General features: G+C 34.6%; 1 protein-coding gene across 6 annotated transcripts in view; it reads left to right on the plus strand.

Moving 5' to 3' along the window:
• Positions 1-25,834, plus strand: part of SLC6A15 (solute carrier family 6 member 15) — a 46,118-nt gene that overhangs the window by 5,007 nt on the left and 15,277 nt on the right. For 5 of the 6 annotated variants that reach the window (XM_017646593.3, XM_017646594.3, XM_017646591.3 and 2 more), the window contains exons 2-5: positions 15,746-16,217; positions 19,773-19,930; positions 20,283-20,409; positions 21,355-21,536. In XM_017646593.3, coding sequence (XP_017502082.3) covers positions 15,929-16,217; positions 19,773-19,930; positions 20,283-20,409; positions 21,355-21,536 — 756 coding nt within the window. In that variant the 5' untranslated portion in view covers positions 15,746-15,928. Of the gene's footprint in view, positions 1-13,826; positions 14,119-15,745; positions 16,218-19,772; positions 19,931-20,282; positions 20,410-21,354; positions 21,537-25,834 lie in introns of those variants that run through there. The other variant, XM_073214778.1, reaches the window with a different exon arrangement.

Here is a 25,834-nt window from a genome sequence, read left to right on the forward strand (position 1 = left end):
TTCATATACATTTGAGAATAATCTTATCTATACTACAAAAAAATTTGCTGGAATTTTATAGAAATTGCATTAAACCTGTTTTATCAGTTTAGGGAGAATTGACATATTTCAATGTTGAATTTTTCAGTCCATGAATATGGTATGTCTATCTATTTAGCTTTGATTTCTTTCAACAGCACTTTGTACAGTTTTCAGCATGGAAGTACTGTCCATATTTTGTAGAGATTCCTTGGGATTTTTAGCACAGACAGAATGTCTGCAAATATAGAATTATCCCTTTCCAGTCCATATGCCTTCTATTTCCTTTTCTTGCTTTATTGCACTGGCTAGAGCTTCCAAGTACTATGTTGAATGAAAGTATGAAAGTAGATATTCTTCTCTTATTTCTGATCTTAAGGGAAAAGCATTCAGTCTTTCATAGGTAAGTATAATGTCATCTGTACCATTTTTGCACATGGTATTAAGTTGAAAAAGTTCCCTTTTATTTCTATTTTTTTACAGTGTTTTATCTTGAATGCATATTTTTTCAAATGCCTTTTTTGTATTAATTGATATGATCATATGATGATTTTTCTTTAGCCTTTTACTATGGTATACTACATTATTGATTTTTAAATATTAAACCAGTCTTGTATACCTAGAATAAGCTCCACTTGATCATGGTATACAATTCTTATTATATATTAATGAAGTCTGTTTTCTTATATTGTATTAAGGTATTTTGTGTCTATATTCATGAAGTACATAGGTCTAGAGGGGTTTTTGCTTCTGATACTGTCTTTTTCTGGTTTTGGTAGTGGTAATAACTTGCATCATAAATGGATTGTGAGGTGTTCTCTCATCATCTATTGTCTGGAAGAGATTTTGCAGAGTTGTTAATCCTTCATAACTTTGTATCTTTACACAAAAGTAACCAGTGTGTCTTACAAAGTTAATGTTTATCTTGTGGTTAATAGAAAATCACAGCATAGATTTAGAAAAATTGAACTATATCCCTTTTACAGAGGTCTAGCTCCATTGTGAACAGTTCCTTGGACAATATTTTAAATGTCAATGGAGTTAATTTTTTAGACTTTAAGGTAAACTCAGTGAATGCTCAATTTATCTTTCCCAAAGGCAAATGTTTCAGTTATCCACTGCAACAAAACAATCTTTTCTTTTTTCTTCAGTAGGTTTGAAATAATGGCTTATAAATAATGGCCTGTTCATTCTCTGTTGCTTTCCTGGGATTGTTGTGACCTTAAAGGAGGAATGACTTATTATTTCTCATTTCTGTGTGTTGGCTGTGCTCAGCTGGGTGCTTCATCAGTTCCTATTGGTATTAGCTGGCAGTTCAACTGGGTCTAGAATGTCATTGCCTTTGTTCTTGGGCTTTGGGGTTTCAGATTAGATGGCTGAAACAACTGGTGCTAGAATCTCTCTCATTCCATCTGGGATTTCTGTCATGACAGATAGACATTTTTTTTACATTGTGTCTGTCTTCCAAAAGAGTGAAAACAGAAACCCCTATGCTTCTTCAAGCCTAGGCTTGGAACTTGCAGTGTCACTTCTTCATTCTACTGGTCAAAGCAAGTTCAAGACCAACCCAGAATTAAGAGAATGGATGTAGACTTATGCAAGCACATGCAGCACCAGGAAGAACTGTTAATGTTCATTTTTACAAACAATCTCCTGCAGGCCTAAGAAAGATCATACTTGACATTCTCTAATGGTAATAAACTAAATGTTAAATGTCTTCAAATTCATTTTTTCATAATACATGATAATACAGATATAAAAATACACGTAATATAGTAGTATGTGCCTATAGTAAGCTAATAATCGCTCCTAAAAATATGTGTCGACCTCCTGTTTCCTGGCACTTATGAATGTTACCTTATTTGGAAAATAAGAATGTTATTTGGATTGTTACCTCACATAGATTTGCAGATACAGTCTTCAGATGAGGAGATTATTCGAGCATATCCAGATAGGCCTGATATGCCATCACAAATATCCTTACATTTGTGAAAGAGAAAGGGGGAGATGGGACATAGTAGAAGAGGAAGCAATATGAACGTGGAGATAGAGATTGGAGTGATGTGGCCACAAGTGAAAGAATGCTGATAACCCCCGGGAAGCTGGGAGAGGCAAGGAACAGACTCTTCCTTAGGGCCTCTTGAAGCTTGATTTTGGCTTGTTAAAACTGATACAGGATCTCTGGCTTTCAGAGCTTTGAAAGAATGCATGTAGGTTGCTCAAAGCCACTAACTTTGAAGTAATTTGTTACAGCAGTCACAGGAAATTTTGCCTTTTCAGGCAAAAATTAAAAATTAAAAGTGTAAGTTGTGCCTTTGTATCGTCATTTGTAAAAAATGTGCCCCTCTTTTTGTTACCTCCGTTATTTTTGTTACCTTTTTGCTTAATGCAAACATTTTATGTAAAGAAGGATATAGTTTGCAAAAGAAATGTTTGGGTTGAATTCTATCTTGCTGAGAAATTTTTGTATTTGTCAAGATCATTACTTCAGTATATTATCAAATCTCATATTTTTTTTATTTTGCAGCTATTCTATAACTGTGAACTTCTTGATATATCATTTTTTTTTTTTGGCTGTTGCAATATGGCTCAACATTGTGTTTTTATTCAGATAGCCTTTACTTTTAACACTATTTATAACTAGAAAAATATAGTTTGTTTGAATCCACAATGAATTTCAGATTCAGTTTCACAATTGTTTTATATTTAAAGAATACTTTATTCAGTAAAATTTGAATTTGTCCAAGTCAGAAGGGTAATGTACTGTTGTCTTAATTCTTTATTATAGAACATTAAGCTCATAGCAAATGCCAGTAATTATCCAGTGAAGGCATGTCTGTTTGAGTCATCTCTCATCTCTAAGATGCAAGTGCCTGCCTGCCTACTATTTTGGGTCTTTGCATTTTTTGCTGGAAATGTACATTAAAATTTAATATACCAATTTCAGAAGAGGTTATAACAGTAGTTTAGGAGCTAAGATGTCTTGACCAATAGAGTAAGAAATGCACAATATTTTGAGTTAATTCTATAGTGAAAATATTAGCAAGACTGACCAAGACAGAAGTAGGGAAAATATGTATTACCAATATCAGGAATAAAAAATGTGATATGACTACAAATAGTACAGATATTTTAAAAACTATGGAATATTATGAATCACTTTATGCCAATATATTTGACAGCTTAGATGAAATGGACAAATTTCTCAAAAAAATAACTTGTCAAAAATAACAAAAAGAAATTTTAAGCTGTATGTCAATGAAATAAATTGAATTTTTAATTAAAAATATTCTCAACAAAGAAAACTCTAGGCCCAGATGGCTCTATTGGTGGGTGATGATAAACATTTAAGGGAGAAATAAAACCAATTCTACATATAGTCTCTCAGAAAATAAAGGAGAGACCATTTTAACACTGAGTTCACCAAAACCAGAGAAGCAAAATATAAGCAAAAACAATCCAGGTCTATGTTTTTATAAATATAGTTGAAAAAATTCTTACCACAATATTAGCAAAATGATTCCAGTGAGATATTAAAAAATACTACATCTAGACTAAGTAGAGTTTATTCCATAATGAAAGACTGGTTTAAGATACAAAATCAATTTAATATTATATGTTAACAGATTGAGAAGTTATGTGATTATCTTAATAAGCACAGGAAATTATGGGTCAAAATTCAACAGTTACCCATAAAAAACAAACAAACCCTCACTGAACCAGGAATGAAAGGAAACTTCTTGAAACTGATAAAAGGCATCTATAAAAAACAAAAATCCATAGTTAAAATTGTACTTAACAGTAAATATTGAGTGCTTTCCCACTAACATTGGAGCAGAGATGATGTCTGCCCTTAACACTTTTGTCCAAAATATTAGTGGATGTCCTAGACAAAATAGCAAGAAAAAGAAATTAAGGGTAAACAAAGAAAGCTAAATTGTCCTTATTTACCAAGAACATACTGTGTACTTAAAAATCCTAAGAGATCTTGAAAAAACAACTTGATTAGAATTGTTGCGGGATAGAAAACTTGTATTAAAAAAATCAAACGTTTTTTCCAGAGAGAAATTAAAGAAGATATAAATATGTGGAAAGGTGTGCCCATTTCATAGATTGAAAAACTCAATTTTTTAAAATGTCAGTGTTCCCCAAATGGGTCTATAGAATCAGTATAATAATATTCAAAATTCTGCAGGCTCTCTTTTTGGATAGAAATTGATGAGCTGATTTCAAAATATATGTGGAAAGGCAAGGAAACAGTCTTAAAGAAGAAAAGAGACAGGGTTGAGAATTACTGAGTTAGAAATTTATGATGATTTAAAACGGTTTGAATCTAGTTTGAAGTGCTTAATATAGATTTTCTTTCTGAAAAATTACATATTAAGGTAATTAGCACAATGCAAAAATGGGAGAATGAGAAAAATGTAAATATAAGTTCATATTTAAGTTATGTAACATTACCAACATTTTTCATTTATGTAAGTCCTTATAATAAATCAATGGAAACACATCAGTTTTTTCTTTTTTTACATTAAAATAGGTGTATTGCTTTGGGTTCTTTTCAAGCTGCTGGCTAAGAAGAAAAAGAAAAAAAATATTGGCAGGGCCATAGGGGCTCAAAGGAACAGTGAATGTGGTGCTTGGCAATGAGATGGAAAAGGGCAAGAATGAAAACAGTTCTGGACACTAGGAATCAGGACCCATGACTACAGTAGTGGTTATAGCCTGGGCATAATGCCTTTGGAATCGAATGAGATGCCAACCCCTTGATGTCTTTGTTGTTCTCCTCCAGATTCAAAGTCTTGGGAGAGGAAATCTAACTGGACAGATGTTGGAGATTATTTTCAAAGATGGTGGCAGTACTTTTCTCTTCCCTCTACTCATACGTTTTGCAATTTGACCCCTGTCGCTTCTTCTGTCAAGAAGTGGAGTTTATCCAGTCTTGCATCAATTTGGACTTAGTTGTGTGACTTGCTTTGGCCAGTGAGACATTAGCAAATGTTACCCAAACTTCCTTTGGCTAGAGCTGGAGCTCTGGGTTTACCATGTGAACACGCTGGAGCTAGCATTTTGGAGAGTCTGCACATAGGAGAACCAAGGTGCTCTGGCTGCAGGCCTGCTGCCGGCATTCACCCCGTAACTGCAGTGGAGAAGGGACCCGAGTCAACACCAGCAGAACAATCTGTCATCTGAGCCTAGCTCAGATTGCTAACCCTTAGTATCAAGCAAATAAAATTTTTGTTTGTTAAGACACTAAGATTTGAGGTAATTTGTTAAGCCGCAATAGAAAACTGGTATTTAAAAAGTGTCAACCAAAATACGTTGCATTGACTCTGGACTCATAATTACCCTTGAGAATAATACGCTAAAAATTAGTCGTAATGTCATACAACCATATGAGGGATATAAGAGGATAATCATAGTGATAAAAGAGAATATATAATGAGTCCTTTCAATGTACTGGCATTTATCTAAGTACTTTATTAGATAACTAAGCCACTTAACTCAGGTCATGAAGTCTTTATTTTTTAAGGTATTATTGATATACACTCCTACAAAGGTTTCACATGAAAAAACAATGTGGTTACTACATTTACCCATATTATCAAGTCCCTACCCACACCCCAATGCAGTCACTGTCCATCAGTGTAGTAAGATGCCACAGATTCACTATTTGCCTTCTCTGTGCTACACTGTTTCCCTGTGCAGATCATAAAGTCTTAAGCAATAGAGATAAGATTTCAACTCAGTCTGTTTCTAGAACCTAGATATAAACGTTTGGCACTAATACATGTCTCTTGACAGCGAGAAATATTAATACCTATGCATCCCACTAAAAGTAAATAAGGAGAATTATGTGTAAACATGAGGAGGTTGTAGTCATTAACTTTTATTGGACTATGAATTTCATGTTTAGACAGGATCCTAAGTTGTTTCTTGCTATGAAAGATGAGGACATTCTCACACTTTTATTTCTTTCTATAGCTTCCCATTTCAATTCCTGATTTTGTTAGTTGTAATATTTTAAATTTTAATTTATATTTTTCCCCTCGACATAATTCCTGTGGCTTTCAAACCTTATTTTCTTTTTAAAATTAATATGCACTTCTATCATTTGCCTTGACTTCTCTGTTACTGAGGTCTTTGTTTTCTTAGTTGGCTAAATTTTATGATCATGTAGCCCATCTCTCTCCCTCCCCAACAATGCTCATCAGATCTCTTATAAGTAAGAATATTTGCCTGTGTCCTTATAATTGGAATGCAAAGTAATTGAGTGTAAAAATTGGAGTTCGAGTATTTTTCTCTTCAGTTTTATAGAAGTTATTGAATATCCTGAGACGCTTTATTCCCTCTTCTGCTTGGAATCTTTATCCCAGTAATTCCTCAGTGTTGACGCTTCTATTTTACCATTATTTGAAAATAAAAGTCTAAGCCAAACCTCTGTTATTTTTTCCTTTCAGTATTTTGCGTCTTACTCTATTTTCTTGCCTGGGTACACCAGTTTTTAAAGTTTGTTGATTCACCTTTGTCAAACTCAGCCTCCATGAGCTTTTCTCTAAGTAACTTAAATATTTGACTCCTTTCATTCTTTTTGAGAAGTTTCCATAAACGTGTTGTCCGTGACTGTATGTGGTTGAAGTGGCACTTATTTTAGTTTTATTTATTTCTAATCCACCTAATTTTTTTCTTTCTGTTAATCTTTTGTATCTTTTCTTTGAGTTTTCTTTTTTGGAAACATTATCTTTCATTTGTTAAACCTGTGAGCTCTTCTTTCTTTGTAGTTTTTAAATTAATCTCTTCTAAACTTTGGAGCACTATTTCCTGATACAGTCTACATTTATCTTTTGCTTGTGTTTCTTCCCCTTTCAGCTGCTACCCCTTCATCTCTCTGTTTCTATGTAATACTCTCTCATTCTTAGTAATTACTCAGCTCTGAATGGGGAGAGTTCTATCTCATCGTACTACTTAATAAATTAGTGCCATACAATAGAGAATAGATAGGGGGATCTGGGGCACTCTACATCTTCAATTCATATTCATTATTTGGAAAAGTAGTTGTCAGATTTTTCCAATAGAGTCGGTAAGTGTTCTTTGCGGTCCGTACAGAGTGACTCTGCTATCGCAATACAAAGGTGGCCATAGAAAATATGTAAATGTGCAGGCTATGCTCCAGTAAAATTTTATTTACAAAACCAGATAGTGGTTTGCATTTGGCCCATGGCAATATTTTGTTGACCCCTGCTCTTGGATATGTGTTGCTCAGTTGTAGGTAAGAGGCCTTTACCAGGTAACGATGAATGCAGCTCATGTAACACCCAGTCCACATGAAGCGCAGTACATGATGGCTTGCCTCCGAGTTGACTCTGTTGCAGGAATGAATGATGCTGTGTTGGCGAAGAATCTGCAGTTACTTGACATTGATTATACTACTGCCCATGTGACTTGTAGAGCACCAAGAATATGTCACCCTCCGCTCCACTTCCTTCCTGGGTGTCCCTGCCTCATTTCTCCTACTCCCAGATGTAGCAACAGTGATACTCTTTCAGCAGTAGTCAGCCTTCCTTTTTATTCTCTTTTAAATCTATGTTTGTGACCTATTTTTATAGACTATGTTCTTCAGGCAGGCTTTTGGCATCATGAAAAAAATTCTGTGTTTCAAAAAAGTAAGGTCTTGAAGATGTGAAATTAATTTGGCTTCCAAACTGTGGTCTCAAATCCATTCAGAAACTCAATTTATTTCTTTACTTTTGGTCACATGCAGCTTCTTCATATAAGAAAGGAATGCCTCTGACTCAGTGAGTATAGAACCTTGGGATTAAAGAAAAAAATCAGTCAACCATGTAATAGTGCAAAATACTTGTTTTTATCAAATAATATTCTGTCATACTTCTTTCAGTTCATTCATTTGACAGACACGTTTAAACACTGATAATGTGCGATGAGTAAGATGAAGTCATTATACAGGCAAAGCTTATTGCCAAGTGAAGAAGAAAATACTTTTTTCCCAGACTTAGATGTAATTGTGGAAATTGCAATGGTAACTTCAACCCCAGCCCATACTTTTCTGCAACCAGAAAGAGCAAAAGTTGGGAGAGAGTAAGAAAGAGTGAAGACAGAGTGCTTAAAGTATTTTAGTTCTAATATCATTAACGTACTATCACTTTTTTATGTATTTGCTTATAATAGAAAAGGAGCTATAAATGCATGCAAATACATAATTAACATCTTGTAATATGTTAATTTTATAAAGGTTGCTTGGGATTATTGCTTTATACATCTAGTTTCCCTATTTTGGGGATTTATAAAGTTGCATTTAGATTTTGTTTACATTAGATATCGGCTTTCATAGAAAATAGGAATTTTGGACAATTTGATAGGAATATCTAAATGTAAACTTTGCCAAAAGGTACCCTATGTACATTGGTATGATTCATTGGATATATAAAAAGCATGCAGCAGTATCCAAAGGTGGTGTTTTTCACTTTGATATTTTGTTTGTGTATTCTTTCCTGTAAAAACTAGAAGTGTATGGAAAAAATACAATGATTTCTGAGATGGTTAATTTAGAGAGGTTCTGGAGTAACACTGTCTTCTAAATTTTTTCTTTATGAAGTGGTGGGTATTTTCACTGTAATAATGTCTCTAAATGTTGATACACTCCTTACTTTTCTCTTTGTTGGAAAAAAAAAGCAAAAGGATAAAGACCAATGCTTATTGAGGAAATTAAGGTTGTGATATAACTACTAGAAGTAGTACAACTGCTAAATTAAAGAGCTAGGACACTAACTACTCTGTTGATTGAAATCAACATGACAGTTATATTTAGGAAACACAGAGTTTATTCCTAGTCTCATTAAGGACCATTGCCCCAAAAGCAGCCTGTCAGTGGGCTATGAGAAATGTGTGTAAAGCCCCTGCATGTGAAGACATACAGCAGGGGATATGTGAAGACATACAGCAGGGGATATGTGCAGGAAAGAGTTACGTCTATCAATACATCAAGCAGTGTAGCATGTGTTCATTTAGTCAGTGTCCTAAAGGACCATGGTAGACACATTCCGACACTAAGTGTGTGAAAGGAGGCAAGGATAAAGGTCTCATGAGGTGGGTGGATCACCTCATTTTCCTTTGGGGATGGACAGAGGACATGTGACATTATGTTATCGATGCTGAACAGAAAATTCCTGACTAACTACATTCCTGGGAGAGGTTGAAACCACAGTTAGGTTAAGTGTTAGTCCTGGTTTGGGGACTTGGCCCTACAGAAGTGACAGTGTATTGGGCCTGTGTCTTTCTATTTTAACAATTTTCCCTTTTGATGAGACTGTCAGCTAAACTGAGAGATGTGATCAACATTTAAGACATCAGCGCCACTTTGGCATCACTACCACACTGTGTGGGTCCCACAGCTTTGACTGGTCCTTCTAGGTGTGTCCGTGGTCATGACATTTTCCCTTTATACCCCTGTAATAGTCACAGGTTTCACTTCAGGCTCACAGTCCTTTAGTCCGTCATTTTCTTCAATGCTCCCAGGTTCCAGTCTCAGGGAGATCATCTGCTTGGAAGTTAGCAGCTGCTTACTTGCATTTAAAAGTTTTTTTGAGAGGATACAATGTGCCAGGGAGATGATTATGATAACTATAAGTAGGATCATTCCGAGTGTTGGGCGTGCACTCCGAAGCCATGGTGTCCAAGACCCAAATCAATCGAAATAAAATAAGTAGTTATCCTTTCAATCCAGTGGCTTGCTCAGTGACCTTCTGTAACTGAGGTTCAAGCTTCCCAGAAGTGTTGAGCCAGGTGCAGCAGGTAGTGTTGGCCACAGCACGGACGCCTCCTTGCTCAGCTAAAGATAATCAAGGGCTATCATGTTATCAAGAATAACTTTGGCTAGAGAATCTAAAGGTTTTTGTTGGACAGCTGTTGTTTCAGCCACAGATTATTCTGCAATAACTGCCTCACTATTGCCTTATCTACATTTGTCCTCAGCCAGGGAAGCGGGGGCCTGTCAAGAAGGAATCATGAAAACCTACCAAAGGGCCTTTCTAACTTGACTCACTAGATTTTTGTGAATTTATCAAGAAGGTTTTAAAATACTTAGTTAAATACTATTATGGGTCACTGTGAAACAATACATGATTAACCAAAGTGGACAAAGGCTTCATAGACAAATACAAAAAATCACATAGTCGCTAGCAAAACTTAGCTCTTTTACTATTAAGAAGATTGTTTTCTTAAGTAATTTTCTTGAGTGATCATGAAACAGGAAATTATCTTGATAAAACACAGAATTTTGTCTTTGAGGTAATTTAAGTGCAAAGAGAAAACCTTCACAATCTCTAATTATCAAGAGCAGACCAATTGTCCAAGGTAACTTTTGTCTTGTAACAGAGAGAAAAAACAAATTTTAATTTTGCACCAGCTTACTTTTTGATACTACTAATTTTTAATTCAATTCATTTAAATTTTAGTCAGCTTGATCACACCTTAAAATTCTTTTCCCAATATTCCTTTTAATAAACCTTCTATAGCTTATTTTTACATTCAGATTTTGTCCTGTTTTCTTTCCCTCTTTAAATAATCAGATTTACCTAGGACAAAATATTTTCCCTCAATAAATAAATTAAATGTATTTCATTCCTCATATCTTCTTTTACTGAAAGCATACATTCTGCTTTTCATATTCTATTTGGCTTTAATTTTATTTCTTATTGGCTTATTTCTATTTGGCTTTAATTATGTTTATTAGAATTATTAACTTCTAGAAACCTTAATTTCTAGTGAAAATTAGCACTAAGGAATTGTAAACTATTGGACCAACATTCTTTAGATTGGCAAATTTATGCATGTCATATTTTCTAAAAACATGAACCTATTCATAGTACAGTCTTTTAATAAAACACAAACAAGTTTACCAACAGATCCAAAAATATCTTTAGTTCCTTTATAATAAGGAGATAAAAACAGGTAAACTTAGACTTGTTTAACAATTAAGGTTTCAGTTATGTTATCTTATTTGGAAGTGATCCAGATATTTAATAAATTCCCATCATTTAATTTAGCAAAACTTTGTTTCAGATTACCAAAAATTTTGAAAGCTAATTTTAAATAAAGGATTTGTCATACCAAGTTATTGTTGACAGTTTTGTAACAGAGATAACATGAGTTTATTTTTAGTAAACCTAGGTAGAATAAATGTATACCTAATGTTGATAACACTAAAGACATGTCTTTTATTAAACCAACAAACCTAAGCTAGTTTTTATTATTGAAAAGTATCAAAGGTCACAGGAACTTGAAAACATTTGGGTTAGTTTCTAATATTTTTCTGAGATTTAGAAATGCTTCATTAAGGACTTATTTTTAAAATCAATTAAACAGAGCTGTTTATGAATTATCTTTAGCAATACCACCGAGAGGTAGAAAAACACCACATCTACAACACAAAGCCATAAAAACAGATACAGAGGCTTTATAATTATTAAAAAAACAACTTTTAGCCAGGTGATAGGCATGATAATGCGAACTTCAGTAGTTAAAGGAACAGTTGGATCGAAACTGTTTTGTGGCAGATGAAATAAATTAAGGAAGAAATTAAAGCTATTTCTACTACTGTATGTGAAGACACTTAAGATTTATATCTGTCCTGGACAAATGCGCTGATGAAAGCTGTGGCCAGATTTTGGGCAAAAGTGCTTCTATAACCATTTGTATTTTTAAAAAGACCCTGTTTTCCAATTTTCCCCCCCTTCAGTCTTAAGAATTGAAGATGATCTAGGTAAGTGTCATTGATGGAATTTAACCAGTGTCTAGAGCTGTATTTTTTACCAAGATTTGTAAAGACAGTTCTTTTAGGTTGTAATTTAAATGACATCATAGGTGGGTTCACTTATCTAACTAATTATTGTCAATTTACTTATTTCCCCGAGGCACATAGTTCTAATTTTACCTTAGGGAAGGAGACTTTTTTAAAAAAAGATTTTTATCCAGTTCTAAATATCAGCTTTCAATCTGGTCAGCTTTTGACTACAGAGCTCCTACAATTCTTTTTTTTTTTTTCTTTTTCCTTTTTAATGTGTTGTCAGTTTCAGCCAGGACAAACATTAAATATTTCTGGCAGTATTGAATGACAGCCTTTGGGTGTAAAAAGAGTTTCAGAAAGGATGTAGAGTACAGCTATTGCCTGTCTAAAATCCGAGAGCCACTCCCAAAGAGTTCAGGGAAAACCAGCAACCTCCAAGTCCCACGCAGGCAGAATCAGGATGTAGAACAGGACAAACAGGACAAACGAGAAGGCAATAGCTATTCCTTACCTAATGGTTCTGGATTTCGGAAGGAAGAGTCAATGTGAAATCTGACTTTTCAACTGGACATTACAGACAGAGATTCAGGGGGACTATTTTTGGTAAGAATTTTCACCCCTTGCAGGCGTCTGCCAGTTTTTCCAGGAGCCCGTCTATAGGTTTTGGTATCTGTCAGAGTTTCTCACTGTTTTAAAGTTTTTGCTTAGGTACCTCATATGTTTAATTTCTCATTAGTTTTTGCAATGCAATTTTATAAAGCTATTCTGGAATTTTGAAGATTTTGCTTTTAAGGGCACTTCTTAAATGATTTTATCTAATTGGAACACTCCTCCTAATGGCCATTTTTTTCTAGGTTTAATTCCTCTGAGGGCTGGCAGCAGTTTGGTAGAACTCCAGCTGCTTATCACAGGGTCCTCAGCTGATGGTTATTAAACCAAGTTTTCAGGACACAAAACAAGCTCAGTAAGATTTGCCATTTTTGCCACATATTCACAGCTTCCAGATTCATAATTTTTAGTCCTGGAAGATGGCATCCTTGACTTCTTAAAATTTGTTAAAGATTATTTCCTCTTCATCTCTTTGTAAATACCAATCAAGATGTGTGCTCCATTCAAGCTGTGCAGTCTTGTTGCTGGCTTTCTCTAATTGTGTATGCAAAAACATTAGCTTGGGCAGATGGGAAGTGCCCTGTTCTGGCCATTTTCAGAGTGAGATCTCTGTTAGTAAATTCTCCCATTTGGGGAGCCACTGCAAATAGAAGCTCTAACTGCAGGACAACTAGCCAGAAGTAGCTGTAGATGTTTTTGCTTAAAACACATGTCTGGTTTCCCATTTTGGTTCAGTGAAACATAACTGTGGTTTTAGAGATCAGGGGTCAGAATGTGTAGTGATTTTCCAGGTGTCATTTCCCAAAGGCCCTGAAGCACTCACGTTTCTCAGCCTCTCCACCGGCAGGCTAACGCTACCACGAGGCTCGGAGCGCTGGATGACCAGTCTGTATGTGTGCATCCCCTGACAAGCCATGGTTACTTTGCTGTGAATGGAATTCCCTATGGGATCCAGGCGCATTGTGAAGATTAGGTCTCTGACACCTCTGCCAAGAATGGCAGAGGGAGCTGTGTCCCTTGTCTTGGCATCACTGAGCACTGACTCCCGAGACCTCACTTTGGGTTTGTTTCACTGAATCTGCCTAGTAGACCTATGGAGATGGGAAAACACTGACCAGTTTTTCCTCTGTTAGTTTTTTTTTTCCCCTTTAATTCCTCCCAGTGTCTCCCAACTGAGACTTCAGAATTCCTTCTCCCACCACGTCTTGCTGGGGACACACATTCGAAGAGTGCAAACAACTACTTAAGAAACTGAAAGGCCATCAACCTAAACGAGGGAGGTTTGAGACCCAGGAAAGGCTCAGCCTCCGGATGGGCTCCTTGGGCCCTGCTCGTACCAAAGCACCAGGTCCACGCATTGTTCCAGGCGGTCTCAGGCCCTTCATGGTTGCCAAGAAGTGTCTGCTCAAATAAACATGACTGTTGTATCTAACAGAGAGGTTTATTCCTAGTCTTACTGAGGACCATCACCCCAAAAGCAGCCCGTCAGTGTGTTCTGAGGAGCAGCTGTGAAGTCCCTGCATTTGGAGACATACAGCAGGGGATACGTGCAGGAAAGAGGTTACATCTGTCAATACATTAAGCGGTGTGGCATGTGTCCATCTAGTCAGTGTCCTAAAGGACCATGCTAGACACATTCCGATACTATCTATGTGTGTGAAAGGAGGCAAGGATAAAGGTCTCATGAGGTGAATCACCTTATCTTCCTTTGGGGATGGACAGAGGGTGTGTAACGTTATGTTGTCAATGCTGAGCAGAAAATTCTTGACTGACTACATTCCTGGGAGAGGTTGAAACCACAGTTAGGTTAGGTGTTAGTCCTGGTTTGGGGACTTGGCCCTACAGAAGTGACAGCATATTGGACCTGTGTCTTTCTTTTGCAACTCCCAAGTTTGTCAGATTAAAACCAATGTTCTTATCTATGTATCAATTGTTACTATGTCAACAGCGTATCTTCAGGTAATTGAATAAGTGTACACCTTTAGATAACTCATGTCTCACAAATAGCAATTTCTTACATGTCAAGTTGTTTTCTTAAAGCAAAATTAATTGGAAAATGAGTTTATTTCAGTTTTTCAATGGTTATATTTATTCATTTATAAGTATTTAGTGAGCTCCAGGGGGAAATAATGCAAGTTAAACAGACACAATCCCTAACCTCATCAAACTATTTCCATATGAAAACTTTGTTGGCCTCTTTAAAATAGTCACCATGAGAAGTTTTTCAGTTAATCTGCAGATGTGTCTATTCAAAGTATTTTGGGAATGATTTTAGAATAAAGAGGGATAGCTCCTTTAGTAAATTCTCCCTTCAAAATCTTCCTCTCAAGCTTCACCAAATCCTAATGAGTGTCTGCTTGTAGAGTATATATCATTTTAATTTTGGAAACAACTAAACACCATCCAAATCGAAGCACAACAAATAAGTTACATTGTCAAGTTAAGTAATTAACTTTTTTTATTGGGTTACCCAGTATCCTGTCTTGTTCATTAATATTGCAAAGAATGACGAGCTGTGTCTCAGGTTCTTAATGTAAATGCAATTCCATCAAAGAATTCCATTTTTTCTAGCAATGAATGGCAGAATTCTTGGGCTATCATTTCTAAAGCCTCCTGATTCAGTTTTAAAGAGAAGTATTTTTATGTGTAGCCACTTTTAAAATAATCTCATTGGTTTATAGTCATGCTTTGTACACCTAAAGGGTCTGTGTCTGAACAGATAAAAGGATATAAGATACAACACAAAAAGAAATAGAAAAGGGGGAAAATGCCAAAGTGATGGCAGGTTTTTGTTTTTTAATTGAGCTCCTTCAAAGCAGATATTGTATGTTTCATTAATGTTTGTATCCCTTAAGGTCCCATGATAATTATTGTCAAATGAATGAATGGGTGAATACATGAGTTGAAAAGATTCTGTGTAAAACAAATTTACAGTGCAGTTGTGTATGGAATTCTATGCATAATAAAATAAGGAAAGAACTTTTAGCCAGATGGAAAAAGGGAAGAATTAAGAAAAGGAGTCACAAAATTTTAATTACTAATAAACAGAGTATACATTATGTTTTGTAGTATATCAGAAGTCAAAGTAGGTTTTTTTGCGAGAAGAAAGAATTTGGCAAAAAAAATGTGTGTGAAGTTCATATATACTTCACAATTCTTATACTTTTGCAAATGTTAAGCTCTGAAAGGCCAAGGACAATCATGTTTTATACTCTGTAAAAAGAGTTTCACTATAAAAATAAATAAGAAAGGGTCTTCAGTATTTTTAACATATTCTTCATTAAATCTTATCATTTTCAACTTAAAATTTTTCAGGTACCTACAGAATATTGGATATACAAATCCAGGACCCATAAGACTTTTATCACCTTGAATGAAGGGTTTGTTTGATGATAGCTTCCTCCGTCTTTCATTCACGTCAACGAATATATTTTTTAAAAAGATCTAGCGAATTTGCCATAAGGGAATTTTAAAAAATAATACCACCCACACTTTCCAATGCCTAAGAATAGCAAGGTGGTAAAAAGAGAATTAGACGATGAGGTTATCGAGTCTGTCAAAGACCTTCTTTCCAATGAAGACTCAGCTGATGATGCTTTTAAGAAGAGTGAACTAATTGTTGATGTTCAAGAAGAGAAAGATACAGATGTTGAAGAAGGGTCTGAAGTTGAAGATGAAAGACCAGCTTGGAACAGTAAGCTACAGTACATCCTGGCCCAAGTTGGATTTTCTGTAGGTTTAGGGAATGTGTGGCGATTCCCATACCTATGTCAGAAGAATGGCGGTGGTAAGTTTTGTTCTGTTTTGTGTTTTTCAATTGTACATTGCTGAGTAAATTGCAGTTGATCATCTTATGTAGCTCCTGTTGCAGCAGTATCATTATTTTAGGAACTGAATTTCCTTGTAAAGCCAGGGATTACTCCTTTGTTGGAACTGAGCTCAGCTGAATTTTCAGATTATGTTTCCATAAGAACAGAGGGCTTGGTGTGAATACTCAAGGATTGCTTAAGAGTTATAAATTCTTAAGTTCTTTCTGTGGATGCTATTAAACATCTTTAAATTACTGACTTCTAACAAATATTTCATCCCTTGTTCCTGTCAGTTATAAGTTATAAAGTTTTTGATAAAAGAGAATATTGATGAAAGAAGGCAGAGAATTTTCTATGATTTGTTAACTCTGAATTTTAATTTGTTTTACTCTTCAAAAATACAAAAATTACATGTCATTTAGAATGACTGTAGTCTTCAAATGCTGACCAGAACTTGATACATCCCAATAGAAAGAACTTATCCAGATAATTAATAAGATGCCAGACATTCTTCATCCTTAGATATTTTATGTATTTGGTTCCTAATTCTACACTGTTTGGGGACAAAGTTTAGTTTCAAAGAAAACTTGAAAGAAATTAGTTTGCTTAATTTTAAACACAAAATACCTGCATAAACATGGTATTCTAGTTTTCTGTTTTTGTACATGTAATTTGCAAAATTTTGTCTTTTTGCAAAAATTGTGTTAAAAAATCAAAAAGATATATTGTTCATGTGGGATACAACCTGTATAGTACACTGCAGTCAAACAATGTTAACTAAAATTTGGGTTGAAATTTTATTATCTATATACATGGAAAAATAAGTATTGCTAAAAACTGTTCTATGAGCCTCATTTCAACACACAAATGATAGAAAGAATATTTTGGTATTTGATTCCAGTTTATGATAGTTTTGTTAAGAGGACAAAAATATAGTTTTATTTTTGATGTCGTTGTAACCTACATATCAAAAGAAATAATATAACCACTCGTATATGAAATTTCTTAGCCACTAGGGATAAAAAGCTAAGGTGTTATGGTGATAAAATATGTTAAGATCTTGCTTAGTTAATTCAACCAGGCACAAAACAACAGGTTTGGAAAAAGTAGCCTATTTGACAAGTCTGAGAGGTAAAAATCAATCAGGAAGTGTAACATTGCACATCACTCTCCTCAAACTGTCAATTCCTTACCTGGTCACATCACATATGAATTCTAGAATCAACTAGAAAAATAGCGATGTACTACCATGTTTTATGTTTCTCTCAAATCATCCCATTTCTCGAGACTGGCAGAAGATCAATTCTGATTTTCAGACTTCTTCCCTTCCGGGCCATACTGTAAAGGAAGCCAGGTTGCCTTCCATGTAATACAATTTTTGTCTTGGTGGAGCACTCTAAAGAATTTCATATTTAGTAATTAGCTATTAGCAAAAATAGCTCCTCCTCCTTATTTTTGTATGTAAAAGGAGTCAAAATACCCCTCCTAGTATTTTTTCCCTGTCTTCTAATCGTGAAGTGTAAAATACCAATGGACTTTATTGTTTCAAGATGGCTGTTAAGATACAAAAGGTTGCACTCAACATGCAGCGCAGCATCTAGCTTTGCAGCCAGTATCTTCTGGCTGTTCAAACAGCCTCAGGCTAGCTAACTCTTACTCATTTATTCTTGAAGGTACTTTATGCATAATAGAACTAAAAAGCAATAGACTCAATTTAAGCTGATTTGTCTGAAGATATTATGCTTAAAGCACAGTGATCAAGCTTAGTAAGTTGTATAATATAGAAAATAGGCAGCTTAAGGTTTGAAGTCAATTTGAGTATGAAGCTTGACTCCTTCCCCCACTAGCCATGTGATCTTTCACAAATTAATCTGCTTCTTCAGGCTTACCCCCTACATGTGTAAGGTGACAATAATAATATATTTAACCCCATTGGATTCCTGTAAGGAATAAATGAGTAACCACACATAACATGCTTAGAAATGCTCCTGGCAAATATTAAATGGTCAGTGACTTATTTTTAATATGGGGACTAATGTTAGAGTAATTTGAGTTGGAAGAAAAGGCTAACTATCTAATAGCATGTCATGCACCCAAAACTGAGGAAAGATTCCCAGAATCTAGTCTTAATTCATTCTCTCTCTTTTTTCCTAGTCATTCACACATACGTAAATACATTTACACACTAGGATTTGATGCAGGGCTCAGACTGAACTTTCAGTCCTATGGGACATATTTTCAGATCATTAGTGCATGAATGTTACCAGTCATTTTAGAGTTAGAATTTTGATAATCCTGTTTTATAAGCTCATACATCCCTGCTTTACCCCTTTGTAGAATCAACCCAAGAACAGAAAGACTGAAATTCAGACATAAGAAAGTAGAGATTTTTTTCCTTCTACCCTAGGGGGAATTCTTGTATATGGGCATTATTTTAGAGATACATAGATCCTGAAACAAATAATCTGGAAAAAATTATTAATATTTACTTTTTCATCAGAATAACTACAGAACGATTTGAATAGCTTTCAAAATTTATTAAATACCACTCAACACTTTTTAAGAAATGGGAAATATAGTAAATGGCCTCCTATTTTAAAAGAGAACTATTAGCACCACCCATTATGACCCACTTGACAGTATTGGGTAGCACAAAACTCCAGATAAGAAATTTAAATGTAGCAAGTCCATCTTATGGGTTATATACATAAATGAGCACAGGTTTCACATTTAACTTTATCAATTAATAGAGCCTAATATTAACATGGTCAGACTATTTAAAATCATTAATCATGTCTCAATTTGAGATTTAAGTGTAAAAAAAAGTATTTTAAATATGGTTACTGTAAGGATAATAGCACATATTTTTTGTAATAGACATTAAATATCTTAGTTTCTCAGCTGATCTCATCAGAGATTAAAAAATTACTCATTTCCTGAAGTGTCCTTTTTATGTGAAGTATATGTGGGAAAGACATTTGTTTGTGGTGGAAGTTTCTTTACTTTTACGTTTTCCTTTCCTTTTCTTTTTTTTTCAGTCTAGGCAGTCATCTCTATTATTATCTAGGGGAAAAAGTCAGTCTTAATACCAGAAAATCTCAATCATTCCAATTTATCAGATTTGGAATGCCTGATGTAGATGAGTTTGAATACAGTTTAATAAATGACTTCATAAAAGTTGTGTGAATAAAATTTCCAGGAGTCTGTGAAACTTATTTGAGAAAATAATTAATTTTGAGGAATCCATTATTTTATGGAAAATGAAATTATTTTCCCTTTCAATAAAATGAAGCTAAATCTAAATTATTCATTGATATCATTACTTTTATTATAATGTTTTTGTCAGAAACTGTAGCAAATTCAGATTTCAAATATTAGAAAGTTTAAAGTAATGAACTTGAATTTTCTTCAAAGTTCTTTGTAATTATACTATATAGAAGTTCAAATAGCATTTTTCATGAGATAATGAGAATCAGTGTGTTCTCTACTGTAACTGTTGAAAATATAACCTATTTTATTTGTTTCTTCCATAGGTGCCTATCTTTTGCCATATTTAATACTGCTTCTGGTAATTGGTATTCCCCTTTTTTTCCTGGAACTTTCTGTGGGTCAAAGAATTCGGCGAGGAAGCATTGGTGTATGGAATTACATAAGCCCTAAACTGGGTGGGATTGGATTTGCAAGTTGTGTAGTAAGTTTCCTGGTGTGGTATATGCCATATAATTTTTACACGGTTTTTAATTATGTAGTTTGCACTTAAATAAAACCCTTGGGAATATATTTCTAACCAACACTTTAATCTTAAAAAATACACTAGAGCTTGCACTAGTATACAAAACAAGCTATAAATATTGGTATAGTTCAATCTTGTTAATTCCTGTTCTCAAGACCTATGATAGAGAACTTTTTAGAAAAGATAATGTTTCAAGTAAAAATAAAATGATTAAAAAAAATGTCTATGTGGGGTTTTATGTATTTCATCTCACTGTGTTATAGGCAGGTGCGTGAGAGGTTTGACATGATCCCATCATTTTATTTTGCAGGTGTGCTTTTTTGTGGCCCTCTACTACAATGTCATCATTGGCTGGAGTCTGTTTTATTTTTCCCAGTCTTTTCAGCAGCCTCTACCTTGGGATCAGTGTCCTTTGGTGAAAAATGCTTCACATACGTGTAAGACATGTACACTGTAGTATTTTTGTATTTAAAAATCGTAAAGATGGTACAAGCCCAAACTTTCAAGATTTTTTTCTTTTTAAGAATAATGTGGAAAATCTTTCAAAATTATTACTGTAGGAAACTTTCCTTATCCTCCAGTTAAGCATCTGCACATCTAATTTTGCTAGCTATTTCCAAGTTGTTTTATTGTGCCCTATGATATTAAGGTGAAATATTGTAAGCCTTCAGTTAATTTTGAGAATCTTTATTTTATACACCTTTCTTGTGACTAAAAGAGGAATTTGGATCAAAGTAACTGATTTTATATCTTTGACTCTGTTGTTTATTTTTATGTCCTAGAATATAAATAAAGAATAATTCCCTATAGAAGTGATGTCCAGTAATTATCGAATGCAGCTCACATATGTAGACCAAAATTTTTAAGTAGCCATATTTTAAAAAAGTAAATAGAAACAAGTGAAACATTTAATTTAATCCAACATATCCAAAGTATTAACATTTCAGCATATATTTAATATAAAAATTATTAAAATAATTGCATTATTTTTCTTATACTAAGTTTCCAAAATCCCCTGAACTAGCTCCGTTTAAAAGTTGCATGTGGCCAACACTTAGCACATTTGATAAGTCTGCCCCAAGCAGTCAATCAGATAATTCAGGGGGAGGATGCAACTGTATAAACCTCACATGTTTTAATTACTTTGACAAAAAGTTCATATATTCCTATTTCAGAAATGTGTAATAAGAAATATCAAAGAGAATACATGTCTGTTGATTTTTCACATTTGCACAGTTGAGTTTTCATTGTGAATGTAAATGTTTCTGTAGAATAGTAGTACTCTTTTAGGATATGTTAAGAACTGTTTTATAGGCTTACTGGAAAAAAAATCTCTTTACTCTTTATAGTCTGAAATGATTGTGTTACCTTTCTTTCTACAGTTGTGGAGCCAGAATGTGAAAAAAGTTCCGCCACCACCTATTATTGGTACAGAGAAGCACTGAATATTTCCAATTCCATTTCTGAAAGTGGGGGCTTAAACTGGAAGATGACTGTCTGCTTGCTGGCTGCCTGGGTCGTGGTTTGCTTGGCTATGATCAAAGGCATTCAGTCTTCAGGAAAAGTTAGTATGTCAGAGCCCCTCCTTATGTTACTCACCACCACTCCCGGTTACTGTGCCCCCCTGAAGCTCTGCTCTGTATCTCTGTGGGCAAACTTCAAGTAGCACTTCATTCTAGGTCGTTAATTAAAGATTGGTAGAAAGTGGTGCTTTTAAAAACAGGTTTAAGAAAAGGACATGAATAAAGATATAATTGTGTTTTATAGTGGAATCTAAAGTCATGTATAATCTTTCATTATTTCATGAAGATCATCTTTGACATTTTTTATCAATACCTAGAAGCCCTTTCTTTTTTGCTATTTATTCAGTTGACCCTAATGTTTTAGTTCTCAGATTACTAAGTAGTTCCAATCATGGAAACTGGGCAAAGTAATAGATTGAAGAATTTGTTCATTTTGTTTGTGTTATGTCCTTCATTTTTCTCTACTATATGTGTTCTAAGGAAGGAATAGATAGCTATGTAAAAGATTTAAAAATAATCTAGTGTGGAGTTTGATGCATTGAAATGTTTTAAGGATGCATTAGGAAAGTAATTACTATTCACTATTTTGCTTTCACACTGCACTTTTTTCCCTATTACTGTCATTGTTTTAAGGTTCTCCATATCTTTTGGAAGAACCATAGCAAGAATTTTTTATTGGTTTTTCTCTCTGTGCCTTAACAGTCCGTCTCTACTATTTTCTCTTTCCAAAGTATAGATCTGACTGTCTATCTTCCCAAGCTGGTAAACTGCCAGTCAACAGCATATACTAGTAGGAGTGTGGCTAACAGTAGCTGCAGTTGTAGCAGTAAATGATTTTGATGAAGATTATTCTGGCATGATCAGGGCAAGCACAATAACGGAAGCCACTATTTGCTGCATGTTTACTTTGCTTTAGGCACTGTGATAAGTGCTCTATATACTTTACCCCATTTAATTCTAAAGAAAACTCCAAGAAGTAATTGCTGCTCTTGGGCTTGTTTTACAGATAAAAAACAAGTTCAGGAAAATAGGTAACTTGCCCAAAGTGTCATGGCTTAGTCAATGCTAGTACTTGGATTCCAACTGGGTCTGTCCAGATCTAGAGCTCATGTTATTTAACTGTAACTCTATAATGTCTCTCACTGTCGTATTTTTTCCTCACTGAATAGTAAACTCATTTAGGGGAGAAGTCTGCCTTGATTCACCTTTTACTCCTCTTACTTCACATTTAATTAGAAATGTTTGATGATTTTTAAATTTGTAAATCACAGCCAATTTTACATTTACCTTCCTTCTGAAACTTCTACACCATATATCCCTTGAAGAAATGAATATGGTAGATAACATATCTGAACACTTTCAATCTTTTGTGAATGTTAGTGTGCTGTATGATTAGATAGGTTGAATTAATTGGTTCAGTTGGGTGTGTCTCCTGCTGTCTTCTACTAATGTAAGACCCTCATTACAGTCAGGTTATAAGTAAAGGAATGGATCCTTAAGCCAAATCTAACCACGTTTGTATGTTTCCTAACATAATGTTTGGTAGGAAGAGAACCACCTGTGGTCAGTGAGAGAAGTCCAAAAATCCTGTGCTCAAATCTTAACAGCCACATTTTGATTTTTCTTATTCAGAGTATGTATGTGTCTTATCATTTAAAGAAATGTTCATCCTTTTTTTTAATCACAGCATTTGGGATATTTTTCTTATGTAATATAACTTGAGAAAAATTTAATGTAACATATACTACATCCATTTTATTATTTCAGTGAGAAGGCTTCAGGGAGAGAGTGGCTTTGGGGCAGAATTTGAGGACAGAATTTAATAGATACAGGTGGGGAGAAAGCTCTAAGTAATGTGAACAAGGATGTGAAAGTCTAAATTCTCACAATTCCTCAGTCGGAAACAATGAGCTAAATATGATGACAAACTTATTCAGAATAAATGTAAGGCTCTGTTTGCCTGCCAAACAAGAAAAGCCTCCAAATAAGAAATAAACAAGCACGTAAGTGCAGTGTAGAGAAATATGTTATCAGGGTAGTCTGTGAAAAACCACTTAGGACATTTAGCAGCTCAAAGAATATGAGTCAGCTTGTGATATGCTTGACCAACACACACACACACACACACACACACACACACACACACAGTCACCAAAAATGCTGTTTTGGAAACGGCGTGAATTACAAGAGGACTATTATAATAATAGCATCATTCTCCTTTGGGCCTGGCAGGCACCCCTTAGCTAAGCCACAAGTATAGTATTGGATTTTCCTGAAGTCTTTGTTGTGGAGCAGAGAAATCTCAGCCCAATAATCACAGTCTTGAAGTAATTGAAGACAAAGAATAAAGCGTATTCTGTGTGGCTACAGAGAATGGAACAGTGATCAAATATTGGGGATGATGGAGAGTGGCATGGGGGGTAATATTCGAAGAAAGAAAGACCTTTCAGGAATCAAGCGTGGTAAGAATGCAGTTAGCTGTCTCTGTGGTACCGAGCTCTGCGCTGCTGGAGGTGGTCAAACAGAGTTTGCACGTCCGCCTCTATTAAAGGGGTGTTTGCCCCAAAAGGAAAAAGGAAATGGAACCTCTGAGCTTTTTTCTAGCTCTAAGGTATTATTTTTCACTAGCACTACTTTGCCACTGTTACTATTACTGCGCCGGGTGCTTTGCATACATTAGCTTATTTAATCTTTCTGTCAGCCAGGTGGTTTCCATGTTTTTATCCCCATTTTACTGCCAAGTCACTATACACTTAGGAAGCACAAGTAATTGGCCAGAATTGAACCATGATAAATGTTAAAATTACAATTAAACTATGAAGTCTTCACAGAGAATGACTCTTGAAGGTGTGTTTAAATGAACATTTTAATATGTAAGAAAAGGACACACCTAAATGATTTCATGTTTTCTGTTTTTCAGTAGTTGAGTAGAATGGAAAGATTTTCATATAATATTTTCATCAATAAACTTTCTGTGAAAGGCAGTTCAATTTTCAAGGCCCGTGGGGTCTTAAAATCAGCCAAAGAAACATATAATTCATTGTTTCATTTCCCAGTTTTTAAAAAAATGAACTTCTTGGACAACATAAAGGTCATTTATTTATTCATTTAGCAAATACTTACTGAGCATGTACTAGGCACTGATGTAGTTCTGGAGAGAGAGTAATAATGAACAAGGCAGACACAATACCTATCTTCATAGAATCTCTCCATTCTAGTGGTAGAGGCCGACAAGAAACAAATTCAAAAACTAATTTCAGATAGCAATGCAAAAAGTAAAGTTTTGTAAGGAAAAAATGGGAGGTAGCATTTTTCATACAGTCAGGTAGAATTTAACCTATTTTTAATAATAATATGCAGCTATTGTGGTATAATATGAGAGCCATATGATTAAATACAAAGAATTTGTGTTTAAAAATGCAATGTGGATGCCTCTGTAAGGTGATGATGATGACTGAATATACATTTTTAAATGTCAGGATTTAATAATTAAATATTTTGTCATTTTCCCTGGTTACAAAAGACAATTTGGGTGTGCCATGCTTGATAATACTTACATGTTTAAAAACTTACCAATTATTTTTCTCAATGATTTTTAAACATGAAATTTTCCTTTTTAGGAAGCTAGCTACAGTCTTACACAGAATACAAACCAGTGTCTTTAAGAATTCAAATACTTGCTGAATTAATAAATGAAATTTGAAATGAGTCTTATTTCAATTCAGTATATAATTTATGAAATATTGCAGAATAAAGTTTTTTTTTTTTTAGTGAATGTGTACAGAAATGAAAACTTCTTATAAAGTTGTCTTTGTGTGTAGTATTTCTGAGTATCTACTATATGTCAAGTGCTGGTGAATCTGAAGAAGTTAATATGCTAGTCTTTATCCTCATGCCCAGAGTAAGGGCAGTCATCGAAGTCTATGCAAAGTTCATGACAGTTTAGAGGCAGCCTCTAAAATTAACCTGGATTTGGGGGAACTCTTCACAAAGGGTTTTGGTCTAGAGTTTGCTGGTTGAACAGGAGTTCACCAGACAATGCAGAGAGTGAACACTGGAGGCATGGAAAACAGCATGTGCAAAGCCTCAAAATTGGTGCATAATTTTGGGGCTTTTACAAGCCCCCACATGGCTTTTACATACAATTTGTACAGCTTATAAGAGATGAAACTTGAAATGTAAGTTGATGGCAGATATTAATGGATCTGTGGACACTGGTAAAAAAAACAAAAAACGAACAAGTCAAAACTATTACCTAACAAACAGTGTGGATTATTTGAGGACTTTAACAGTTTATTGATAGCATCAGATTTTTGAAAGATCATTCTGGTAGTAGCAT

Source organism: Manis javanica, chromosome 10 (genome assembly GCF_040802235.1).
Source record: "Manis javanica isolate MJ-LG chromosome 10, MJ_LKY, whole genome shotgun sequence".
NCBI lineage: Eukaryota > Metazoa > Chordata > Mammalia > Pholidota > Manidae > Manis > Manis javanica.